This window comes from Sphaerodactylus townsendi, linkage group LG05 (genome assembly GCF_021028975.2).
Source record: "Sphaerodactylus townsendi isolate TG3544 linkage group LG05, MPM_Stown_v2.3, whole genome shotgun sequence".
NCBI classification, from domain to species: Eukaryota; Metazoa; Chordata; class Lepidosauria; order Squamata; family Sphaerodactylidae; genus Sphaerodactylus; species Sphaerodactylus townsendi.
Window position 1 is genome coordinate 52,897,485 of NC_059429.1, and position 26,108 is coordinate 52,923,592.

The 26,108-nt window shown below is 41.0% G+C and overlaps 1 protein-coding gene across 4 annotated transcripts in view; it reads left to right on the forward strand.

The window, feature by feature from the left end:
- The window catches only part of USP33 (ubiquitin specific peptidase 33), a 63,084-nt gene that overhangs the window by 30,027 nt on the left and 6,949 nt on the right, over positions 1-26,108 (forward strand). For 3 of the 4 annotated variants that reach the window (XM_048496837.1, XM_048496836.1, XM_048496835.1), the window contains exons 12-21: positions 2,450-2,562; positions 3,043-3,215; positions 3,304-3,398; positions 3,819-3,852; positions 5,900-5,945; positions 10,612-10,792; positions 10,926-11,052; positions 13,593-13,759; positions 14,793-14,874; positions 25,013-25,121. In XM_048496837.1, the coding sequence (XP_048352794.1) occupies positions 2,450-2,562; positions 3,043-3,215; positions 3,304-3,398; positions 3,819-3,852; positions 5,900-5,945; positions 10,612-10,792; positions 10,926-11,052; positions 13,593-13,759; positions 14,793-14,874; positions 25,013-25,121 (1,127 nt within the window). The remainder of the gene's footprint in view (positions 1-2,449; positions 2,563-3,042; positions 3,216-3,303; positions 3,399-3,818; positions 3,853-5,899; positions 5,946-10,611; positions 10,793-10,925; positions 11,053-13,592; positions 13,760-14,792; positions 14,875-25,012; positions 25,122-26,108) is intronic. The other variant, XM_048496839.1, reaches the window with a different exon arrangement.

Consider the following 26,108-nt stretch of genomic DNA (forward strand, 5'->3'; position numbering starts at 1 on the left):
CTATCGGGGCCGGGAGTGCGCCACGCACCGGGCACACGGCTTTGGGTCACGTGGGGTGGTGAAAAATTCCCCCTGACCCCTCCTCCTTCCCCCACCGCGGCGCTTCCCCCACACACTTACTTTAGCAACCTGAGCAGCTGGAGAACAGGGTCTCCTGGGAAATGTAGTTCCCACACAGGCAGGCCTGTTCTCCAGCCTGCTCAGGTTGCTAAAGTAAGTGTGTGTGGGGGATGTCGTGGGGGTGGGTGGGCGTGATTCCCCCCCATGGTGCTTCCCTCCATGGCGCCCCCCCACTTACTTAAGCAAACTGAGCAGGCTGGAGAACAGGCCTGCCTGTGTAGGAACTACATTTCCCAGGAGACCCTGGGAAATTTAGTTCCCACCAGAACAAGCAGGCCTGTTCTCCAGCCTGCTCAGGTTGCAAAAGTAAGTGTCGGGGGGGGGGGGGGCAGGCGTGATCCCAGTGAGCCCCCACCCACACTTACTTTAGCAAACTGAGCAGGCTGGAGAACAGGCCTGCCTGTTGCCTTCCAGGCTGCAAAGGACCTGGTGGGAACTACATTTCCCAGGAGAAAGTAAGTGTGTGTGTGTGTGGGGGGGGATGCCGGGGGGGAGGTGAAAAAGCCAGAGTGCACACCCGGGCGCACTCTGGCCCAGCTACGCCTCTGCATTCTCCCTGTCTAAAGTAGCCATATGTAGGCTGAAGCTTGAATCTCACTGATGATTTCAGTGAGAAGAATAGATTTCCATCTGTGGAGTACCTCCTGCTGCTGTCTTGAAATGCTGCTCTTGAGTGGAAGGAACAGCATGTGGAGAGAAGAATCGGTGAAAGGCACTCACCCTTATGTTTGCAGAAATCCTCCATGGGATCCAGGCCATTAATTTCTTAGCTGAGAGATAGTGTGGGTGCTCAGATGTGGAATACTTCTTTATCTCTAGACTAATCTCCCATATTTTTCTCAGACTTGGTGGATGCTAATTCTTCTTTGTGGTCTTTGCACATGACACAATTTGGATTTCAAGTGTGAAAACCTGATTGGAACCTTCTAAACCTGAATCATTTTTGGTGTTAGCTCTACCTCCCCCAACACTATGTACATGCTTGAAAAATGAAAACAGTAGGATTCAGTAAGAGGAATAACATAAAAATTACACAACAAAAAGAACATCCCCCTTTGGGGGAGGGTGGTATAAAAGTGGAATAAATAAATAAATAAAATAAATATAGGACAGATATATAAACATTTACATAAATATAACACAGACAAGTGAAATGCATAGTGAAATGGAATTTGTTTTATCATTGAAACTTCACTCCAAAATTATAAAGGAATTTTCTGGAAGTGTAAAGAAGTAAGAGGGTGATTGTGCAGAAAAGTGAGAAAATTCTGGAGAGATACTTGTAGAAATGCAAAAAAAAATTGAAAGTTAACTTTGTTAAGAACACCACGACAATGCTAGTAGGAGTTCTACCAAAGAACTTCGCAAGGAAGTTGACAGAATTGTATCAATGTTTGACGACAGTGGCCAGAGTGATATTTGCAATTAAATGGAAAGCAGGAGAGTGTCCTGATCTAGAAAACTGGGAAAATAAATTAAAAGCATAAGTTACAATAGCAAAACTAACAGACTTTGTAATAGAAGAATAGAAATCAAGCATTCCAAGAGAAATGGAAGTTGTATTTTGCATACTGTTATTGAAAACAAGATTAAGTATATTATTTTGCTTTTAATATTAATAAAGAGACTGATCAAAAGGTTAAAATGATAGAAGTTTAATACTGAAGCTTGGTAAATAATGGTAAAATTCCCCTTAGTTAATGACAGTTAACCTTTAAATTTTTAGATTTAATAAATTATCTAACATTTTGTTGAAAATTTTTGAGAAACTTTCAAGGTTCTCTCAAATATGGAATATTATTAAAGTTAATGTTCATTTTGGTTAATAATGTATGTATGTATTGTTTGTCTTTTTGTTAATTATGAATATAATAAAATGTATCCAAAAAAAGGTTTAGGATGTAAGTTTTCAAAAGCTTTGACTCTGGAAAGTGTACACCCTGAAACTTTTGTTGGTCTCTAAGCTACCGAACTCAAATCTAACTGGTGCCAGCTTATGACAATATGAACATTATATAATTGATATAAGGTGACCACTACTACTGCTGTCCTGAGAATGGCAACAAAATCAATCAGTATTGATTCAAGTGCCATTGAGTGCCCTGGTAAAAAGCAGGTTTTACTTGCTACCTAAAAATTATCCATAGTACTCTACAAATGAGATGCCCCGGTATATTTAGGTCACTTGTTAATAACGGAAGCAGCGTACCCAGAGCCAGGCCTCTGACAAGGTTCTTTGTTTGAGTGTGTTCATATGGTGTTATTCATGTCCAAAGAAACAGATGGAAGCAGATCAACATACTGAATCCTTTCTGACCTTCTGTTTTAGTTCCATCTGTGAATTCTCCAAAAAAGAAGAAACACAAAAAATACAGGAGTGTTATCTCTGACATATTTGATGGGACTATCATAAGTTCAGTGCAGTGTCTGACATGTGACCGGGTAAGTATAAGGAAGAAATGTTGAGCAGTAAAGGAATCTTCCCATGAAAAAAAATTCCTCTTCCTTTATATAGTAAAGAAAATGTATTAATGCTTTTGTTCAACCCTTGTACATCACTTCTTGTGACGTTTTGAATTCCTTAGCACTCTCAAAAGGTTTTGGATAAACACTGTAATTGGTTGTCAGTGTGGTATATTCTTGTAAAACTGAAGTAGAGCTTTGGGGTTGTCTCCAGCCAACCGTCTCCAATGCAAGAAGTGTGGAGGGATCCTGAGTCCATTTTTCACCTGAGTCCCCTTCTCACTTCAACCCCTGTGACTGTTATCCATGAAGATCCTGTGACCCCTCTCCAGGTATCAGGTTTTGGGGAGATTGCAAGCTGTTGTTGGGGGAAGAGAAACATAGAAGCTAATCCACTTCTACTGGAGGAAAATTGTGTTGAAAATATGATTGACCAGATTTCTCCCCTTTGTTCCATAGGTTTCTATTACCCTGGAGACTTTCCAGGACTTGTCATTACCTATTCCAGGTAAGGAAGACCTTGCTAAGCTGCATTCTGCGAATCATCAGACCTCTCTTGTCAAAGCAAGCTCTTGTGGTGAAGCATATGCTCCTCAAGGATGGATAGCATTTTTCATGGAATACTTCAAAAGGTTAGTTTCTTTTCAGTGCTTAGCTATCTAAAACTGATGTTTCTGCTGTACTGGCATTTGGTGTTTTTTCCTGTCAATGATATTTCAGGTTTGTTGTCTCATGTGTTCCTAGCTGGTTTTGGGGTCCAACAGTAACCTTACAAGACTGTCTTGCTGCCTTCTTTGCCAGAGATGAATTAAAAGGTAAGAGATTATTATTTCTGATATTTTCTTTTAAAAACATGTTAAGTTCCCTATTACATCTGTCATATTTCTGTTTCTTTCTACACCTACCTGTGTACAGGTTTTAAAGATATTAGGAACATTTCAGAATGTTTCTTTTAAGCTATTATTGAAATTGCAGTTGATATATATTTCCAAATGGACAAAGTATCAGAAAATTCAATGGAGAAATTTTCCATTGAACTCAACACTTCAGTTGGAAAGCCAAGCTCCAAGTTATGACAAAAATCTCATAAGAGACAAGTGTTAATAATTCATTAAATGTACCCTAATGATAAAATGCTATAACTTTCTCTTGTCTTACAAAATCAAAATTGTCTTAATGTGCACAATTGGATATGTTTTTGTAATAATAGCTGTGTTTTTTCCTTTTGCCTTCAGGTGACAATATGTACAGTTGTGAAAAATGTAAAAAGTAAGTGATCTACTCTTAATTCTTGGATCAAGGCACAACTAGAAAAAGCTATAATTATTGCAGTGTCTGAAATACTATTTTAGAAAGCAATATTTATTCTTGTAGATTTATAATCATTTAAATAATCTTTTAAAAAAATAAATTTTAAATGTAGGATCCAGTCCTAAGCTCACTTATTTCAGAGAAAATAATTACTCTTGTTAAAATTGTGATGCTACATTAGGTTTGACATTTATGCCTTACCTTGGGCACATATGAATTAACACCTGGTAAACAGCAGAGAGTCAAATATGGATAGCACATATAGCTTGCTCTTGCACATGTACTAGTGGCAGTTGCAAGAGGGACAGGAAGTGGTTGCCAAACAATGGCTCTTACAATAAAAGGAGCTGGCCCTACAGGCAGCATCCAGTTCAGTGTGACAAGCTGCAGTGATTTATTTTTATTCGTTCATGGTTTGGATTTGCCTCTCACAGATGAACGGCTACAGTTAGCTCTAGGAAAAATGTTCAAGCTGTGGGCTGTTTAATTATGTAACAGCAAGCAAAAACATTTATTTTAGTGGCCAAATTGCTCTCTAAGTATAAATCTCTTGCTAAGCATATGCTTGCTTTCTATTGCACACTCTTAGAACATTTTCCAGACAAATCTATAGGTGAAATCCAAAGCAATGTAAGGCTGTTTGCAAGTGACAGTTCTAGGCTCTCCCTCCCCAGAGTGCTTTTCTCCTCTGAAGATCCATTCATAAAGCAATCTGATAAAGAACCCAACACAGAGGAAGGGAATAACTCTGGCAGTGAATATCAGCAGCACTGTTAAGATTTTCACCATAATAAAAACTCATTGTTTCTCAGTTAAATTTAAGAAGGACCAAAGGATTGTAACAGGGCTTTCCTGCTGCTGTGCCTCACACTCTTCTCTGCAGCTGATATGTAGGTTCAGAGATATTCTGCAGTGGTGGATAATATAGCATGGTAACTGCAGCTGGTGGGGGTCCACTTAACATTTGTCGTGTGCCCTGTACTTCTGCTTGCTCAAGGAGGCAACACTTATACAGTAGTAGATGTGGAATATAGTACATTCTCAGCACCTAGTAGAAACCTTTTCATACATAATATCAAATAGCTTCTGCTCGGGAAGGAAACTGAGCCCTGACATATTGCTTAGTGTAGAAAGTTTAGTTTAAGGACTCATAGAAAGTAACTGTCTCAGCCACGCTCAGTGTTTTGTTTTGCATCTTTGCAAGTTCAGAGTTAAAAGGCCTCTGTTACATTTATATGCATACACTAACTGGTTGTGCAAAACATGTTATTTATACATTGCTTTTCTGTGTGCTGAGAGATTATTGCATGCTGAGAGGAGATGAATCTTCTTACCTGGCAAATACCATAGCTCTAATTCATAGTCTGCATTTCCAAAATACTTGTTAGGTGTTCTTATAATGGGGTAAGTCATATAAAATCTGTTGCAGCAAAAAAGAATCTTGTAGTAGTTTAAAGCCAAACAGTTTTATCCAAGTGTACACTTTTGTGGGCTAGAGTTCACTTTATCAGATGCATAAAAAGGATTTTAAGTCAGAAGAATGCTTTCTCTCACTGTATTCACCTTGCATGCTTTCAGTATTTGTACAGAAATGTTACAAACTGTGGTCTGTGTCTTCCTATTTCACTAGTGCATGACACATTCTGCTGGATGAACAGCTGGTTATATTGGCAGAAGGCTTCCTGCACTGATGGAACATACTTTGTTCCAATGGAATGCACTACTCACTGGAGTGGTGGATACTAGCTGTCTTTTAATTTTGTGGTCTTTTAGCTCAGTATTCATATTTTTTTAAATTTGCTGTGATCATGTATTTCTGCTGGCAGAGATAGATTTCATGTATTTGCAGTCAGCAGTAGGCGACAAAAGTATATGCTTTGATATATCTATTAGTCTTTAATATGCCACAATTACCATGTGTTCATATAATATAAGACTTCAAAAATTCATTTTAAAATATTGTATTACAATTTTGTTTAGAACTAAAATGTTTGTTTTTCTGTAGGTTAAGAAATGGAGTAAAGTTCTGCAAAGTTCAGCGCTTTCCTGAGGTATTCTAGTTGTTACGTTATATAATATTATCCTGCCCCTTCTCCGAGTTACTAAAGGCAGTATACATGTTTCTTTGGCCCTTTCCGCACAGCAACGGTGCGGGGATGCGTCGGCATAAACAATGCTGACACATCCCCCCCAGGACCATTTGCATAGATGGTCCTGGGAGGGTGGCAGGCGGCAACGCAGTCTTCTCACAGGCTGTGCCGTCGCCGAACGCCTACCTTGTCTCCTGGCTTCCAGCTCGTCTCAGAAGCCAGGAGACATGCTCCCGCAGCCTGGAGCGACGGCTCTGGAATCGCAGGCCAGGGGCGCGTGTCCCCTGGCCTCTGCGACAAGCCGGAAGCCAGGAGACAAGGTAGGCGTTCAGGAAAGGGGGGGGGGATGGCGCCGCGAACGGCAGCAGTAGGAAGCCGCTGTTTCCAAAATACCTTGCTCAGGGAGTGAGGTTCAGAAACAGTGGCTTCACGCCGCTCGGGGGTTGCAAGGCCACTGCTGCTGCAATGCAGCAGCAGCAGCCATGCGAACCCCTCCCCAGGGACTCTGTTTTTAGCATCCCTGGGACGCTGTATTCCGCCCGTGCGGAAACAGCCTTTCTGTCCTACATTTTATCCTCATGCCAACCTTGTGAAATAGGTTAAGCCAAAGCCACCCAGTGCTTTCCATGTGGAATGGGGATTTGAACCTGGCTTTCCCAGATCCCTAGTCCAACACTTTAACCACTGTGCCACAGTGGCTCTGGCATTCAGACAGGAGTAGCCCTGTGAGGAACATTGGGACAGAAGTGCATTTGATGTAATGATGATTAATGTACCTTGCAGTTCAAATTTATTTTGATACAGATAGTAGGTGGCAGTACTCATTAATGTATAGATAATTGTGATTAAGATGATGATTGTGGTATAGTAGCATTGCAGATTTCCCAAAACACTTTTATCCTGTCATATTTTCTCACAGTAAACCTTAAGTTGTTAGAAGGATTTAGTGTCATGACCTTTAGTGTCATGACCACAATATTGTGTTCATTTCAGTTCAGAAGGTTATATACCGTATATACTCGTGTATAAGTCGACCCGCATATAAGTCGAGGCACTTAATTTTACCACAAAAAGCTGGGAAAACTTATTGACTCGCGTATAAGTCGAGGGTGGGAAATGCAGCAGCTACTGGTAAATTTCAAAAATAAAAATAGATACCAATAAAATTACATTAATTGAGGCATCAGTAGGTTAAATGTTTTTGAATATTTATTTCAAAGAAAATCAGTAAACTAGCTCTGTAAGTGGAAAAGAGGGTCAACAAGAATAATATGGTATCAACAATAACTTTAAAAGTCAAAAACCTTAGCTCAATCAGCAACCAAGCTAAAACACAAGAGTTGGCCACCACCAAGAGTTAGCCACCACCAAAGTTATGGTGCCCCCATAGGAGGTGCCCCCATTCCCCATTGTTTTCAAAGGGAGCTATTAGTAGATGAGGCTACCCTTTTGAGGGTCCATAACTTTGGACCCTCTGAACCAAACTTCACCAAACCTGGCTGGTCTCATCAGGAGAGTCTCTTTATGATACCAGCCAGGTTTGGTGAAGTTTGGGTCAGGGGATTCAAAGTTATTGATCCCCAAAAGGGTGCCCCATCCCCCATTGTTTACAATGGAAGCTACTATTGTAGATTTTCCATTTCTGATAATATCCCTCTTAAAATCTAAGTTGAGTTACATTTGGACATACAGATGATGATGAGGAATCCAGTTTTGAAGGATTTTAACTCCTGTGTTTTAGCTTGGTTGCTGATTGAGCTAAGGTTTTTGTACTTTTAAAGCTACTGTTGAGACCATATTGTTCTATATTCTACTAATTTACCAGGAACAGATGTCAAACTGACTGGCCTGTAATTTCCCGGGTCCCCCCTAGACCCCCTGAACCAAACGTTACCAAACTTGGCTGGTATCATCTCACATTAATATGCAACTTATCCCTGAAATCAGGCTCCATTCCTGAAGACTGGAAGATGGCCAATGTCACACCAATCTTTAAGAAAGGATCTAGGGGGGACCCGAGAAATTACAGGCCAGTCAGTTTGACATCTGTTCCTGGCAAATTAGTAGAATCTATCATTAAAGATAAAATTATAAAACATGTAGAAAAGCAAGACCTGCTGAGAAAGAGTCAGCATGGCTTTTGCAGAGGCAAATCCTGTCTTACAAACTTACTAGAGTTCTTTGAGGGTGTAAACAGACATGTGGATAAGGGGGAACCAGTGGACATTGTCTACTTGGATTTCCAAAAGGCTTTTGACAAAGTTCCTCACCAGAGACTGTTGAGAAAACTCAGCAATGAAGGAATAAGAGGGGAAGTCCTCCTATGGATTAAAAACTGGTTGAGAAACAGGAAACAAAGAGTGGGTGTAAATGGGAAGTTCTCACAATGGAGAGAGGTCGGGTGTCCCCCAAGGATCCGTTTTGGGACCAGTGCTCTTTAACCTATTCATAAATGACCTGGAAGTAGGGGTGGGTAGCGTGGTGGCCAAGTTTGCAGATGTTACCAAATTATGTAGGGTGGCGAGAACCACAAAGGATTGCGAAGAGCTCCAAGCGGACCTTGATAAATTAGGTGAGTGGGCCCAGAAATGGCAAATGCAGTTCAATGTAGCAAAATGTAAAGTGATGCACATAGGGGCAAAAAATCCAAACTTCACATACACGCTACAGGGGTCAGTGCTATCAGTCACAGACCAGGAAAGGGATTTGGGCGTCTTAGTTGATAGTTCCATGGGAATGTCAACTCAATGCATGGCAGCTGTGAAAAAGGCAAACTCTATGCTGGGGATCATTAGAAAAGGAATTGAGAATAAAACTGCAAAGATTGTCATGCCCTTATATAAAGCAGTGGTGCGACCGCACTTGGAGTACTGTGTCCAGTTCTGGTCGCCGCATCTCAAAAAGGATTTTGAGGAGATAGAAAAAGTGCAGAGAAGGGCAACAAGGATGATTGAGGGACTGGAGCACCTTCCCTATGAGGAGAGGCTGCAGCGTTTGGGACTCTCTAGTTTGGAGAGGAGGCGGCTGAGGGGGGATATGATTGAAGTCTATAAAGTTATGCATGGGGTAGAAAATGTTGACAGAGAGAACTTTTTCTCTCTTTCTCACAATACTAGAACCAGGGGGCATTCATTGAAAATGCTGGGGGGAAGAATTAGGACTAATAAAAGGAAACACTTCTTCACGCAACGTGTGATTGGTGTTTGGAATATGCTGCCACAGGAGGTGGTGATGGCCACTAACCTGGATAGCTTTAAAAGGGGCTTGGACAGATTTATGGAGGAGAAGTCGATTTATGGCTACCAATCTTGATCCTCCTTGATCTGAGATTGCAAATGCCTTAACAGACCAGGTGATCGGGAGCAACAGCCGCAGAAGGCCATTGCGTTCACATCCTACATGTGAGTTCCCAAAGGCACCTGGTGGGCCACTGCGAGTAGCAGAGAGCTGGACTAGATGGACTTTGGTCTGATCCAGCTGGCTTGTTCTTATGTTCTTGTTGAACCCCTTTTCCACTTACAGAGCCAGTTTACTGTTTTTCTTTGAAATAAATATTCAAAAACATTTAACCTACTGATGCCTCAATTGATGTAATTTTATTGGTATCTATTTTTATTTTTGAAATTTACCAGCAGCTGCTGCATTTCCAACCCTCGACTTATACGCGAGTCAATAAGTTTTCCCAGCTTTTTGTGGTAAAATTTAGTGCCTCGACTTATATGCGGGTCGACTTATACACGAGTATATACGGTACTTATGTTTAGATGCTAAAAGACAGCAGTTTGCAGCTGTTTACCAAGTGTGGGGTATATTTGCAGTTCCATTTGTAGAAGACGAAGTAAGGCATTTGTACTCTTAAATTCCATATCCATACTTCTGTATGCTATGTTAAATTATGCATTTTATATGGTAAAGAGGTAGCCTAGTTTAGATTTGATAGAATATATTGCATGTTTTTTTTCAAATGTATGTTTTCCCAAGTAAAATAAGCAACAACAAAACTGAAAAAACTGAGGGGGGTTTGGCTTTGAAATTTCTAGAACCGTTACAGCTCCAGTTCTAGGTAATCATATTGCAGTCCATGAAAAGAATTATACTTCTGATCATTATGCAGTGGTTGAAAACTAGGGAAGAAATATTATTGGTACTTCAAAGAATGAGTAATCACTTTGGAGATGTGAAGTAGGATGTTTTTGCAAAGATGATTGAAGAATCAGTGTAATATTGGTTTGCAAAATTTTCTTAACTATCATGATTATTTCTCCAACAAATTAAAATTGCAGTTACTTCACATTTCTGTACACTTCCCTATGGGAAGAGGAAGAACAGACTTGAATTCAAGAATAGCATGCCAGTTGTTTTACCCCATTGTGGGTCAATTCCCAAGAAAATAGTTGTGTGAAATTTGTACATAACTGTTTAATGTTTTTTTCCTGATTATATTGTAAACTATATATTATTCCTTAAACTAATCACCAAAGCTGCAAGAATTAAATTTTAAAGAGAAGGCAGAAGAGGACAGTAGCCTGGATGCTTGTATAATAACCAAGATGGTTGCATTAAATTGGTAACTTCATACTATGATAAGCCAATATTCTTTTTAAAGAGTCTGTAATTTTTGTTACAGATATTATGCATTCATCTCAAAAGATTCAGACATGAACTTATGTTTTCTGCAAAAATTGGAACTCATGTATCCTTTCCTTTGGAAGGACTTGATCTTCAGCCTTTTCTTGCTAAGGACAGTTTGGCTCAAATAGTGACGTACAATCTCTTATCAGTTATCTGCCACCACGGAACTGCCAGCAGTGAGTATACTCACATACCTTTTCTTTTCTCCCAGGCTGTATATTGTTTCATGCTGCACTTCTTGTGACCAACAGAATCAAGGACGTGCATGAAATTTCTTAGACTGAATTTTCTTCTCATTCTTGAATGTAGATGGACACTATGTATCTTATTGCCGGAACAACTTAAATAATCGATGGTATGAATTTGATGATCAGAGTGTCACAGAAGTACCAGAATCAGCTGTCCAAAATGCAGAAGCTTATGTTCTTTTCTATAGGTAAGAAAATTTAATAATGTTTATTGGGATAAATTTCTCATAGTAGCAAATCTAAGCACACTTGTGTACCAGTGGCAGTTGTTAAATTTTGTTCTTCACAGATTTGGAAAGGAGACTTTAAAAAGCTGACAACATGCTTCCGAATTACTCGAGTTCCTGATTAAGTATAATTGTGACCCCAAATAAATAACTTGTCTGTTGGATGCCTCTGTGCAGAAACTCATTTCGTAAACTCCCCCATACTTCTTCTTGGATTTATTTTTCTGCAAGATGTACTTACCGTATATACTCATGTATAAGTCGAATTTTTCAGCACATTTTTAATGCTGAAAAAGCTCCCCTCGACTTATATGCGAGTCATTAAAATTTTTTTGTGTTTTTACTTTGCCGGCCAGCAGGGGGTGCAGTTTTAATGCTAGCGACACCAAATTTTCAGGGTACCCTCAGAAGACACTCCTGATGATACCAGCCAAGTTTGGTAATGTTTGGTTCAAACGGTCCAAAGTTATGTACCCCCAAAGGAGGTGCCCCCATTCCCCATTGTTTTCAATGGGAGCTATTAGTAGATGGGGCTACCCTTTTGAGGGTCCATATCTTTGGACCCTCTGAACCAAACTTCACCAAACCTGGCTGGTCTCATCAGGAGAGTCTCTTTATGATACCAGCCAGGTGCCTCGACTTAGGTGCCTCAACTTATAGGCGGGTCGACTTATACACGAGTATATACGGTATGTGGGCTAGATCCTGTGCAGTATTTCCATTGACAGGAGGAAGGCACCAACCCCCCCCCCTTCTTGTTCCAAGTGTCAGATGTCATGTTGTTTGTCAAGAAACCATGTTTGGGGGCATCTAGACCTGTAGCAGTATTGGGGAGGCAAAGCAGTCATGTTATCATTGATCAAAGTCTGCAGTGAATTTTCATGGGGTCCAAGCAACGATCTTTTTTTCTTCTGTAAAAGTAAACATGTCTTGAGTTTTCTGTAGTATTTATCTCACTCCAGTAGAAGCTGGCACTTGGAAAGTTGGTACTAATTTTAACATGATTATGTTGCGGGCCGAGGCGGAACCTTGTCGGCCCAAGCCATGTATGCGACCCCTCTTGGGTTGAATAATCACGTGACACGTTCCTTTTGTGGGTAAATATTTGGCCATAGCCAGATGTATTTATTGTCAAGGAGTTAACAGGAATCAAAATGGTGCAGCATGGGGGGTGATCTAAACATCTGGGCAGCATGAGTGCTGTTTCCCAGAGGGAAGCACATTCCTCAGCCTACCTGCGGGAGGAATTGATCGTGATGGGCCAGATTGGAGCAGGGGATGCCAGTTGAGCGATGGACCCCTTCCTGGCTCCCGTTCCAATCTGCCACTATGGCACAAGCCTGGTAGCCCCTGCTGGGTGTCCTGACCTCTGGCTCATTCCACCCCTACCTCTTAAGGAGGCTTTCCAACAGGAAAGCTCCCGCAGTCCCCCTTTTCCAACTGATCACCCCATGTGCAGCCCGCCAGAGAGGGGGGGCAACCCCCCCGCTCCCACCGCATATGACACAAGTCTGCTTTGGCTCAGTGGGAACACAGAGCCAGTCAGGACCCGGCCCCCGCATCTGCGTAGGCTGGGTCCTGAGGCAACGCCGTTGCCCTCACTCAGGCAGCAATGTGGCCTGTGCTGACGCCCGCCCACAGTGGCCATGCCCGGGCAAGCTGCGGGCCGTGTGTTAACTGAGGCCATGAAAAGCAGTGTCTTAGCAGGGAACAGTATATGTAAAATTAGAATGTAAGCCCAAGTGCTTAAATGTCCAAATATTTTTTAAATTTGATATCCAGTTCATTTTAGTGCATTTGTACAGATAATAATACAGATAGTCAAATGTTGCTGCAATTTAAGCACCTTGAATGATTAGTCTGTATCCCCACATTTTAATTCATAAGAAGATGCATGCAGGAAGGATTCTTCAGTTCAATAAAATGCTATTGAAATAAAAGAATTTGTTGGCACTATCAACTGGGACCTAGAGAACAAGGGTTTTCACTGTAGTCATCTGAAACTTCCAAGCTGTTACTGTTGAGCTCTGAAGGGTCAAGAGAAAAGGTTACTATTCAGTTTTTAAGAGAAAAGTGTTTCTGTAAATGGGCCATGAAATGTAAGTTTTGCAAAACTAAATAGCTGCAAATTTATTTGAAAAGCTACACACATTATTATTTGCATTATCCTGAAGCACTGGAACTAAATACCAACTAAAATTACCCAAAATACATCTGGCTAGTAATACATTTTGCAATTAACTTTAGTTGTGCTTATTCAACAATTTGTACTGGAAACATGTTGATTGGGCCCATCCATTAAAATGAATGGATCCCACATGAGCTCACGTTTCACATGAGGTCAGACATGCACACAAATCTGCATGTACAGCAACTTAAAATAATTCTAATTGGGTACTTCAGGATGCATGACTGAGAAAATATGTAGGCAGGATAATGACATATAGACAGTGCATGATGATTCTTGGTGTTTTAACGTTTTTGTTTCATTATTGTAATAGAAAAAGCAATGAAGATGCTAAAAAAGAGAGACAGAGATTATCAAGCCTTAATGTAATGGAACCAAGTCTCCTCCAATTTTATATATCTCGACAGTGGCTAAATAAATTCCGGACCTTTGCAGAACCAGGACTTATTTCAAATAATGACTTTCTCTGTATTCATGGAGGTGAGAGTTTAGTGGAATTTATTTGGCAAAATAGGGTTCTTTAATTCACACATTTGGCATTTTCTATTTAATTTAGCACCTGCCTTGAGTTAAGGTTGAACAATTTTAACTTGTACATGGTGAACAGAAATTCCATATTTAAAACTGATTTTTTTTCCTGATTTCCCTCACTTAAAAAAATTATGTTAAAAAACAAACGACATATAAACAAGGATCTAAAATGCAAATTACTGAATATAGAACTGCCATAAAATTAGACAAGCTCAAACAATGTCGCATTCGGGACAGAAAAACAGTCCATTTTTTCAAACTTTCAACACACTTGGCCACATAATAGACAAGTTATTTTACATGGATAAATATACTCTGCTAATTTCTCTAGCCTCTTCTCCTTCTTTGGGATTATATTTTTCTTACCATTTTGAGCAAGTATTAACCTTGCCAATGTTACAGCATCGAGCACAAATTCATAGATTTCTTTGGGTAAAAAGTCCGCACAATTCAACAAACCAACCCTTAGGGGATAATTGTAACTCTTCCTTTATACCTTTAGAGTTCACCATAGCAATCATATTCCAGTATTTTACTCTGCTGAATTTGCACCATATGTATAACATTTGCCTTAACAGCTCCACATATCCAGCAATTTAGCCCAGCCTCTTCACTCACCCATTTTTGAAGACAGGAAAGATGTAAAACATACTTGATCCCTTTTTTCAAAACTGTGTGAAGAAGAGAACACAGTAATAAGACATTTCATCATGAAACTATAGATTGATGTGTGAAAGTACCAAACTATTAATGCAAATCAAGATACCAAGATCACAGCTGTACGAGTTCATATTTAGTATAATCTGTCCATTTGGTTTTGAGACTTCTCAAGTTTTGAGACTTCTCAAGTTTTGATCTTTCATTGTAATTTTCTTTTGTGTTCTAAAAAAAGCCCTTTTCAACCATAGACTTTACTCTTGTGTAACCCTTGCTGTAACCATGGAGAACAATAAACGTTCTCAAACTTGTCTTTACTTTACAGGAGTTCCTCCACAAAAGGCCACTTCTATAGAGGACCTAGTAATAATGCTACCTCAAAACATCTGGGATAATCTGTATAGCAGGTAGGCTTCCTGTTGTTGTGAGGTAAAATTGAATGCTTTTGCTGTTTGGCCCATATTCTAAAGAATATCACAAGAGGACAAGTAGGTACTTGTATCTATCAAGTAAGCACATGGTGTTATACAAAACATTCAGTTTCTTCACAGTACTTCCTTACTACAATACACTTTTCCTCATTGAAGACAGATTTTTGTTTACTTTTTGCTTATCTTCATCAGGATACTACAATTGATTCATAGTAATTGTTTCATAATCCAAGAATTAACTTCCCTGCCTCTAAAACAGTGGGGTTTGATTAATTAAAGAATTAAACCTATAAACCTCTCAAATTTCTTCTAGAAGAAAAATGTATAGTGAGAGTGTCACTGAAACCATTGCACTTAATATAAGGATAAGCAGACTTATGGTTCTTTGTCATTTATGTGTAGCCCTGCAGTTTTCTGGCCCATAATGTACCAGTTTAACTTTTTAGAGATTTCTAAAAATACGAACAAAGAAAGGTTGGGAACAAGGGAATGATTAACAAAAAGATCAAATGGGTCGAATCTCAACATTCCTGTATGTCAAAGCTGACGTGTTTTCCATCCTTGAAGGAAATGACATATATAAAAAATCACACAATAGAATGTTTCTGGATAGGATTAGTTAAGAGATTATATCTCACCACTTAGAGCAGCCGCTCCTGCCCCCAGTTATTTACCAAGAAATTTAATATTAAGAGAAAGCTGGCCTTATGAGCCTTTGCTGTGCTGTGTAGTAGCTTTTTACAGCAAGCGTATTTCATGGAAGCATATTGATGGAGCCTCCATTCTACAGTAGTGTGTGGCAGAAAGAGCTTGACTTTAAAAGTACTTTAAATAGAATCACTGAAACAACCTTTCAACATTTAATTTTTCACAGAAGTGAAGTGAAAACTATCAACATGCTGTGGAGTTTAATTGCAGAATTTTAATTCCTGGTATATAGTTGTTTAAAATTAACTGATTATTGATGCTCTGCTCTTAGAATACAGTGCACTCATTTGTCTCAGTTTTCTGACATTCTTCCCCTGAAAATCAGTTCCCTCTTATACTTACCTGCTGACAATTCTTTTAAGAGTTTTTGTACTGGCCAGATTAAATGTCCACTCTTTGGTAGCTAGGAGGGGTAGGTTTTTGTGTTTCCTTCCTCAGAATAAATTTGTTCCTGTTCTTTAGACAAGATTGATACTATTACACACACCCTCCCAGCAGCCTTAGAAGATACTGTATTTCACCCTGTTTGTCAGCCTGCTGTGATTCATATCCCTATGAGATGGTTACATCTGTACTTGCTGATATCAGTTGTAAGATGGTTTTGCTCCTTCTAACTATTGAGTAATAAATTATTTATAACTAATAGTAAAGCTCATTGTAAGAACAAATACAACAGGTTCAAAAAAAACCTGTTGATAGGTTAATGGTGCTCACTGAGGGGCCAGCCGTTCCTGCCTTTCCTTCCCCCTCGGCCCTGTGTCACCTGCTCCCTCCCCCTCCTCTTCCTGTTCACAGATGACTATATTGCCATGCTCAGTTAATGGCACAGTTGCAGCTGCCAGCAGTCACAATCCTCCCACAGGGAACAGCTAATGCCTGCACCTGCTCCTCCTCAGGCAGCTGCAGGTGGTACAGTGACTGTAATTAGTCAGCAGTGGGGGAGAAGGGTGAGTGCACGAGAGAGTGAATAACCATCACATTCTGCTATTCTGTTCGTTGTTTTTTACCCATTCACTGTAAGCTCTGCCCCCAACCTGTGTATGTGTGACGATTGGCTGGAAGTGAGTCATTGCCACCACAACTAGCCTTTTATATAATAGGATAACCTACTCACTGCTCAAGATCTATGCATCAGAACTTTTACTGGATGAAAGAAAAGGAATTTTTGGTACCATATATATTTGTGTATAAGCCAACCTGTGCATAAGCCGAGGCACCTAATTGTACTGCCCAAACCTGGGAAAACTTATTGACTCTGGTATAAGCCGAGGGTGGGAAGCCAGGAGGCAGAGAGAGATCCTTATTTGGGCAGTGACATCGGGGGAGTCACTGCCCAAATAAGGAGCTCCCTCTGCCTGCCGGCTGGGCTTGGTCAAACCCAGCCAGCCAGCAGGCAGAGGGAGCTCCTTATTTGGGCAGTGACTCCCCCTGATGTCACTGCCCAAATAAGGAGCTCCCTCTGCCTCCCGGGGTTTGACGAAGCCCAGCCAGCCAGGGTGCCTTGGGGTTCCCTCTTCACCCTCGATGAGGGCAGCAACAAGCGGCTTCCAGGGGCAGGGAGGTTGTCCCGGCCCCGCCCCCAACCTCCTTGTGATTAATAGAAAATGGTGACTTGCGTATAAGCTGAGGGGGCTTTTCTCAGCCTTTAAACAGGGCTGAAAAACTCGGCTTATACGCGAGTATGTACGGTATATCTTCACTGGCCATCAGTTACAAAATGTTAAGATCTAAATATCATTCTTAGGTTGCAGTAGTTGATTGCTTCAAATTTTACAAAACTGAGTATCTTGTTGGAGGCCATATGGTGAAGTATAAAGGTATCTCAGTCACTCTGGTAAATCATAAAGTTAGACATTGCAGAATTAAATACATTTTATCAATCATCAAACAAGGTGGGAATTTCTATAAGAAAGTAAAAGTTACATGAGGTAACAATATGTTGCATTTTTTCACTTTTAAATCTTACATGTTTTCACATTACATTTTGGGAGAAGCTTCTATTTTTTTATATACACATGACATAAACCATGTAAAGCTCATTTGGATATCACCTGTACCAGAACACACCAGTATATTTCATAGTATAGCCAGTTCAGACTGCACTAACAATCATAGTTGAGAAAAAAACACTACTGGCAGAAATGGAAGAAACTAGATTCCTTTGAAATGTGGTGTTGGAGGAGAGTTTTGCAGACACTATAGACCTCCAAAAAGACAAATAGTGGTTCTATATCAGTGATGGCGAACCTTTTTGAGACCGAGTGCCGAAACTGCAACTCAAAACCCATTTATGTATCGCAAAGTGCCAATACGGCAATTTAACTTGAATACTGAGGTTTTAGTTTACAAAAAACAACTCATACATCACCATATTTTATCTGAAAAGAAAAACACAATGACAGAGCTTTCAATGATATAAACAACTTTTATTTTATACACAACTTTATATAAACAACTTTTATTTTACAAACAACTTTTTCTTGAAAGTGAACGTTTGCATTTGGCATGCTTTTGACCAATTAATGTGATTTTTGCTGTTGCATGCATGCTGATAATTTGTCTATGTTTGGCTCATACTTAGTAAGTTTGAGAGCAACACATGCAGCACTCAGCTCATCTGTAAGTCTGTTTCTTGTGTCAGATTTTGAAAACAGCTGCTCACAAGCATAAGACGATCCAAACAAAGAAAGGAAAGCAATCCCAAGTTCCTTAATTGATTTAAAATTATTTGGCAGAGAATTCCACACTTTGAGGATTTCATTTTCAGAACTAGCTGTGTTCTCCTCTGTCATCCTTTCTATCTTCTCCAGTGTTTCACGCAAGTCATAGAATTTATTTTTCCAGAGAGTGCTTTCTTGAAATTCCAGCAGCTCCATTTCCAGATTTTCTAAATTTAACCAATTTACGCAGGAAAGATCAAGTTCTTCAAATTTGGCTTTATCTGGATAAGTAAGAAAAGACAGTGTTGCCTCCATCTTGCGGAACTGTAAAAATCTTTTACTAAAATTCACCTTTGCAGCTGCTACAATGCTAGAAAATTCCTTGTAGATTTCCTGATGGCTTGTAGGATTGTCTGCAAAAGTTGTAGAATTTTCCAAATGCATTTTTAGTTTTGGGAAATATTTCAGCTGCCCACTTTCAAGATCTCTTTCAAAAACCTGAAGTTTTCTCTCAAATGTTTTGATATCACAAAACATCCTTTCTGCTGTTTTCCCAACACCTTGTAGCTGTTTGTTCAGCACGTTGAAGTGTGCTGTAAAATCTGTGAAAAACATTAGGTTGGTAAGCCAGGCCATATCAGTGAGTTGTGGAAATTCCTGCCCCTTTTCGTTCATAAACAGCCTAATTTCATCCAAGCAGGCTACAAATCTCTCCAGGACTCATCCTCTGCTCAGCCACCGGACATTGTTGTACATAAGTAAACAATTATACTGTGCCTGAACCTCCTCAAGAAGTGTCTGAAACTGTCGAGAATTCAGAGCACGAGCCATGATGTAATTGACCATTTTTGTGACATCTTTGAGGACATCGTCAAATGTTTTGCTGCTGTCCCTGGCACAAAGAGCTTCCTGGTGTATAATGCAATGGAACTGGATGACTGGATGTTTTACTTCTTTAACAAAGAACTGTATGAAGCCAGATGTTGCCCCCACCATGGAAGGTGCCCCATCACTAGTGATTGAAACCACTTTCTCTGGTCTGATATTGTGTGACACAAAAGCCTCCATCACAGCACTGTGGATATCTATCCCTTGTGTTCTTTTGGGCAAAGACACCAGTTTCACCAGCTCTTCTCTCATGATGTCACCAGCAGCATAACGCAGAATTACTGCTAGCCTGGCATGATCAGTCACATCTGTACTTTCATCCACGCAAATGGAGTAACAGGCTGCCTTTTGTAAGTCAGTGGTGAGCTGCTGACTAACATCAGTTGCCATGCGCTGGACTCGATCTTTCACAGTATTTCTGCTAATTGCCATCTCAGAAAAGCGTTTCAGAATTTTGTCCTTGTTTAAGAAATCATGAAAAAGAGAATTACTCCCAGACAACATGGCTGTTTTGATAATCTCCCCATCAGAGAGGGGCTTGCCGTGTTTTGCTAGGCACAGTGAAATTTGAAAGTTGGCAGCTGTCAGATGATTTGTTCTGGAAAGATAGTTGGAAAAACTAAGATGCTGGGAATGATAGCTCCTCAATTTCCCTTCAAGAAACTCTTTTCTTTCAGCTTCATCAAGTTTGGCAACATTTTCGTGGTTGGTGTCAAAGTGCCGTTTGACACTTGATGTGCAACAGACAACACTTTCGTTACACAGGACACAGAACGCTTTCCCACCGCGTTCAATCACTCCAAATAACTCTGTCCAGGTCTCTTGGAATGATCTTCCACTGTCTATTTTAGCTTTTTTGGCTGTAGCCATTTCTGGGTGACTTGGAGTCTGCAAAAATACATTTTTAAAAAATTAAGCACCCAGTACAAATCTATCCAACACAACATATCTAACACTAAAGAAATGGATATTCCCTGAATAGACCAGTGATTCTCAACTGGGGTTCCTTTTGAATTTGCTGACCACCAGAACGGCAACACATGGCTCCAAGAACTCTCTCAGCCTTACCTACCTCACAAGATGACTGTTGTGGGGGAGGTGATTAAAGTGGAAGGTAGAATTAGGGCAGGTGTTAAGAAAGCCTGTCAATGGTTGTGTCTTATGATAGCAAAGAATATATTTAAGGAAGTAGATAGAGAGGCATATAAATATAAAGGTTTTCAGCTCAGTCTGCGTGGAATAAAAAGCTCATATGTGAGCAAACCAAGCCCCTGGTAATAATGGCAGATTTCTCTTGCAAAAAGACCAACGAGTTGCCAGTGGCCACCTTTGGGTGCCACATTCTTGACAAAAATACTCCCAATAACTGTTTCTTGAAAGAGAAGGAATCATTCCACAACTTCATTTTGTGTTGTACAGAAACAATAATCAATTCTTTTTTTTCCTTTCCGTCAGCTTTATATAGCTTTTAGCATCTTTACTTTGAGAATTTCATTACACTGTCCTCCATGCAACTATTTGGGCAACCAATTGTTGCTTGCTCATTCATCCCAATACTTTAAAAACATCAATTTATTTCCAAATATCAACAAGTCTCAGCATGATTTTCTCAAATCCAGTGTCAACAAACAATTTAAAGAACCACCTCTTTGCTGTTGTTAATTTAAAGCAAATGTTGAAAGCAGACCTATTTTATGCCTTATTTCTAATCTTCTCCCTTCACTCTTTTTGCTCTTTGTTTATGGGCATTTGGCTACACATGGTTTCCATATTAAAGCAGCAGTTTTTTAAAGCTGGAGAAAGTGAGTTGAGAGGGAATAAATGATTATAAAATCACTGGCAGGAATTAAAAGTATGAAAATACTCTGCTTTAAATTTTTAAAAAAGACCCTTAGTTTGACCAATACATATTTAATAAAGAATTCTTATTTAGGATTAACCCTGTAATTTCAGGGAATTTCATTTGCAATTCCCAGGTTGCATGCCTCATTAAACCAACTTTTCACTCCCAATTTAAGTTCAGGGGTGGTGGAAGAGAAGTTATTGATTTTATTATTCAGACATCTCAGGAAGCATGGAGAGTTGCTGGGGTGGGGAAGGGATTTTGCCCAGGGATCTTTGGATCCTGAAATTTTTATTTAATGAGATCTGGTTGCCTAGCTCCAAATCATCATTCTCCCAAGAAATATGAAAAAAGGAAGTTAACATGAGATCTTAAATTCATTCCCCCCTCCCTCCAATCTCTCTTCACCGCTCCTCGTTACATAATGAAGAGGAGACTCTAATGGGGAAAAGATAAAACACCACCACCTTCTCTCTGGTCCACTGGAAATGCATTTTGTGCTTTTAATGTAATGCCCTTGCCTCCATAAACACACACACAAGACAGGCTGGAAGGGCAAGGTGTGTCAACATGAGAGCTAGCGATTGCTGGACGGTGACTGGAAGGGGGGGATCGTCCTCACGCTCTTTTCAAGGCATCCACCCCACCCGCATTTTATGTAAACAGCTACAAATTTTGAGATAATCCCCGTGCTTGCCCAACTGACTGTGGAAAATATGTCTTTGTGGGAGAGAAATCTCTTTCCTAAGAGAGCACACCAGCCAGCGCTATGGTGCCTGCTGCTCAAAAAATTCCAAACACAAAATCTGGCACTGGCTGGAAACGTGGAGCAGAGGCTGTTCTCAGAGGCAAAGTGAGGGAGTCCTTACAAGGATGGTACATGGCGGGTGGGCTGGACTGCCCAGGAAGACTAAAAGCGTCTCCCTCTGAGGAGCTAACGGGTTGCTGGCAGGAGTGAAATAAAAGGGCCAGGAGGGGAGTCGAAGCCTGCTGTAAGACCAGGCAGGGAATGAGTCCCTCTCGCAAAAAACGCCTCTCCCGCTCGCTAATGAGCGCCACTTCTCTCTCCATGAAGCCATGTGCCCTCCTCCAGCCGGGAGCGTGTCTCTCCGCGCCCCTTCCCAACAGGCTCCTACAGCTTTCTCGTTTGTTACCCAGCTGCCTCGTCCACCCGAGCCTTCCAAATCCGCCCGCCCATCCACCCCCCCTCCAAGATCGTGCCCTCCAAGTTCATGCAAGGATGGTACACGGCGGGCGGGCTGGACTGCCCAGAAGCCCCCCCCCCCCAGAAAAAGGGTCTCCTCTGAGGAGCTCCCGGGGAGCTTTCTCTCCAGTCTCCACGAAGCCATGTGTCCTCCCTCAGCCGGGAGCTCGTCTCTCTGCGGCCCCTCCCAACAGGCTCCTCCATGGTTCTCGCTTTTTAATGCTTGACCCTGCCACGCCTTTCAAATCCGCCCACCCTCCAAGTTTGTGACCGCCGCCGCTGGACCTACCAAGGCTTGCACGGTCTCCAGGAGGCACAGCAGCCCGGCAGCAGCAGACAACCCGGCAAGATGGACCAGTCACCAGCACTGAAACAGCTGAGCACGAGGGAGAGCCGAGAGAGCACAGGGCGGGAATGAGGGAAACGCCCCAGAAGGCAGTGCGGGAGGAAGACCGTCCCAGAAGGCAGTGGGGTTTTTGCGCCCTGCCTCGGAGGCCCTTTCTGGCGCCTCTGACGACCCGGAGCCAGTGCGAGAGGGGGAGGGGGAGAGTCAGAGCCTCGCGTGCCCAGCAAGAGGCTGCCGCGTGCCACCTCGGGCACGCGTGCCAAAGGTTCGCCATCACGGTTCTATATCAAATTAAGCCTTAACCAACCTTGAAGTAATGACTAGACTGAAGTTGCTATACTTTAGTCAAATTAAGAGAAGACTCACTGGAAAAGATAATAATGGTAGAAAAATGGAAGGCAGCAGGAAAAGACAAAGACTCAACATGAGATGGGTTGACTCCATAAAGGAAGTCAGAGTGCTCAGTTTGCAAGCCTGATCAAAACTGTTAACAATAGAACATTTTGGAGGACATTGATCCATAGGGTTGCCGTGAGTCAGAAGTGACATGATGGCACTTAACACACACATGCTTCATATTAGCAAAAACAGATAAAATAAAAACAGTACCTGGCAGGATGGAGATAACTGACAACACAGTAGCTTTGCATTGGAAAACAAAAACACAAAGATCCTAGCTGTTCTTTTGTTGTGGGAAGCCAGCCACCAAGGTGGGGCATTTACTCAGTGGCATGGCTGCCCTGGCCAGCGGAAGATGTGCCTGGGGCAGGAGTGACACTGGCCTGTCAGTGACATAGCAGCTATACTGCCTCCCGCACAGACATTTCACAGTACAAAGGAAAGGAGAATACAGTGCATGAGGTTGGTGTTGGGGCAATGGGCAATAGCCACCCTGCCAGCCAGGGACCAGATACCAAAGTAATTCTATGATGGCCAGTCTGACTAATACTAAGGTGGCCAGTGGCTGAGGTGTTCTGGGCTACACTCTGGTGTTGCTTTGCTTCTGGAGAAAAAAATCTCTGCAGTTTAGAGGACAGATCTATGCTGCTGAAACTTCTCAGGTGGATAGGGTTAAGAGTATGAGTTAGCTAGTTCTCTCTTTTGTGTTATGAAATAACAGTAAAGGATTACTTAGCTGTGGCAACTGCTGAATGCTGGTGTGCAGTTTCCTAAAAGGAAATTGATAGGAAAAAGGGAATTTTGCATGCCAAACCCTGTCTATATCTGACAGTAACCTGATAAGTACTATACTCTTTCCACAGAAAAATGATAGTGGGGTTGTATATTCCTCCGGCATAGAACAAAGCATACTGAACCTTTATTGTAGAATGCTCCACCTGGGTCCTAGTGCCTACCTAGTCCTGTCCCCCCCATCTGTTTGAAAGTCATTCATTGAACTATAAATGGTCTTGTATCAAAGTACCGCATTCAGTAATGCACAAAATAATAGTTTTAACAAAATCAGAGTGTAAAAAAAACTATCAGATAGGTGAAACTAGACATCATTCAGAACACTCAAACATTTCTACAGGATTTATTGTGCAAATTAAAATGTTTTCTGAAATTTGCTATAAGATTATGATGAAACAGAGCCTGCTTCTCAAAACAATTCACAGTGACACTGTCTCTAATATAGAAAGATTTGTTTCTAGTGACTAAATGTAAGTAGATATGTAGACAGCAGTGTGACGGATTAGTATTTTATAGGGTTAATCTGAAAAGGTCAGTTTAGCCAGAACAGGAGCACCAAGTATTAACCAGAGCACCACCTGATTGGCTGGCTGAGATGCAGTAGCCATGAGCCACTGATAGGGTGTGCTCACAGATATAAAAACAGGAAAAGCCTGTCAGAAAGACAGGAGGGGAGAGATTTTGAACATATCAGAGAGATCTGAAAACAGCTTGTGAGCTTGTGTAACACACAAATCATGTCAGTCCTCAGATTCAGTCGGGAGATCGTGTCTAAAGGCAGAGACAGAGGGAGAACAGCTAGGGTGTCAGTGTTCTCAAAGAGATCTCAAAGTCTGAGAGGAAAGCCATCCATTTAAAAGAAACTGAATTTCTCTGTAACCTCTAAGTAAATAACTGCCTAAAGAAACCAGAAACATTTGAGTACATCATCCACCCCCGCAACACGCTTCCTTCCCTGTTGTGCCTCTGTCTCTCTTCAGGGAGTGGGAGGTGTTGCAAGCAGGAGCAAGAAATGATAGCCTATGTCAGTGGTGGCGAACCTATGGCACTCCAGATGTTCATGGGCTACAATTCCCATTAGCCCCTGCCAACATTGCCAATTGGCCATGCTGGCAGGGGCTGATGGGAATTGTAGTTCATGAACATCTGGAGTGCCATAAGTTCACCACCACGGGCCTATGTGATTAAAGTGAAGAAAAACTTTTAAGTTTTGTAATAACAGTTTTTGACATACTCTACTATTTACGATAAAAAGATGGGTAATCTTGTTACAGGTATGGTGGAGGACCAGCTGTTAATCATTTATATGTTTGTCATACCTGTCAAATGGAATCAGAGAAAACAGAGAAACGAAGGAAGACTGAATTGGACATGTTTATTCAGGTAATATGTTCCTTCTTCCTTTTTAAATAAGCAGAGTTTCATGTCTAATGTTTGCCTGATTTTATTGATTCTTAAAAGCATTATTAAAAACATAACAGTTTGCACACTTTGTACAAATAGCAACTTAAAAACCAACATGATTTTTAGGCTTAAAACTTTTGAAGAGTCACATCTCCCTTCATCAGATGGTATCTGATAAATGGAACTGTGACTTTTGAAAACTTGTATCCTGAAAATCTCTTCAGGTGCATCTAGACCTAGTGAACATCATATACATGGACTTTCAAAAGGTTTTTGACAAGATACCTCACAAAAGACTCCTGAGTAAATCTTGAAATCTTGGGATAAGAGAACAGATTTCCTTATGAATTAAATGAAGGGAAACAAAGGGCAAGGATAAATGGACAATTGAGGGAAGTAAGCAGTTATAGGTAAAGCAAAGATTAATAAGCATTGCTACAATGTTTAACCAGTCATGAGATCTTCCAAATTTACAAATCCCTGTAATAATGCTGATATCCCAGTCTTCAAGAAGGTACTGAGTTTTTAATAAATTGTGTGGAGTCAGGAAGTATATGTAACTAAAATAATTCACTGGGGTGCTGTGCGGTTTCCGGGCTGTATGGCCGTGTTCTAGCAGCATTCTCTCCTGACATTTCACCTGCATCTGTGGCTGGCATCACACAGCACCCCAGTGATTCCGGCCATGAAAGCCTTTGACAATAACATTAAAATAATTCATTCTGTGTTCTAATACTCTGAATATATTATATACCCGATTAGTTGCAGAGTGCCGTAGGGGGCGCTTTTGTCACCATTGCTGTTTAATATCTACATGCATCACCTCCCCCAATTGGTGTCAAGTTTTGGGTTGGGTTGTCATCAATATGCTGATGACACCCAGCTCCTTCTGTTCATGGAGGGCTGTCCAGCAACCACTCCTGAAGCTCTCCAGCATTGGAACCCGTTGCTGGTTAGTGCAGACTG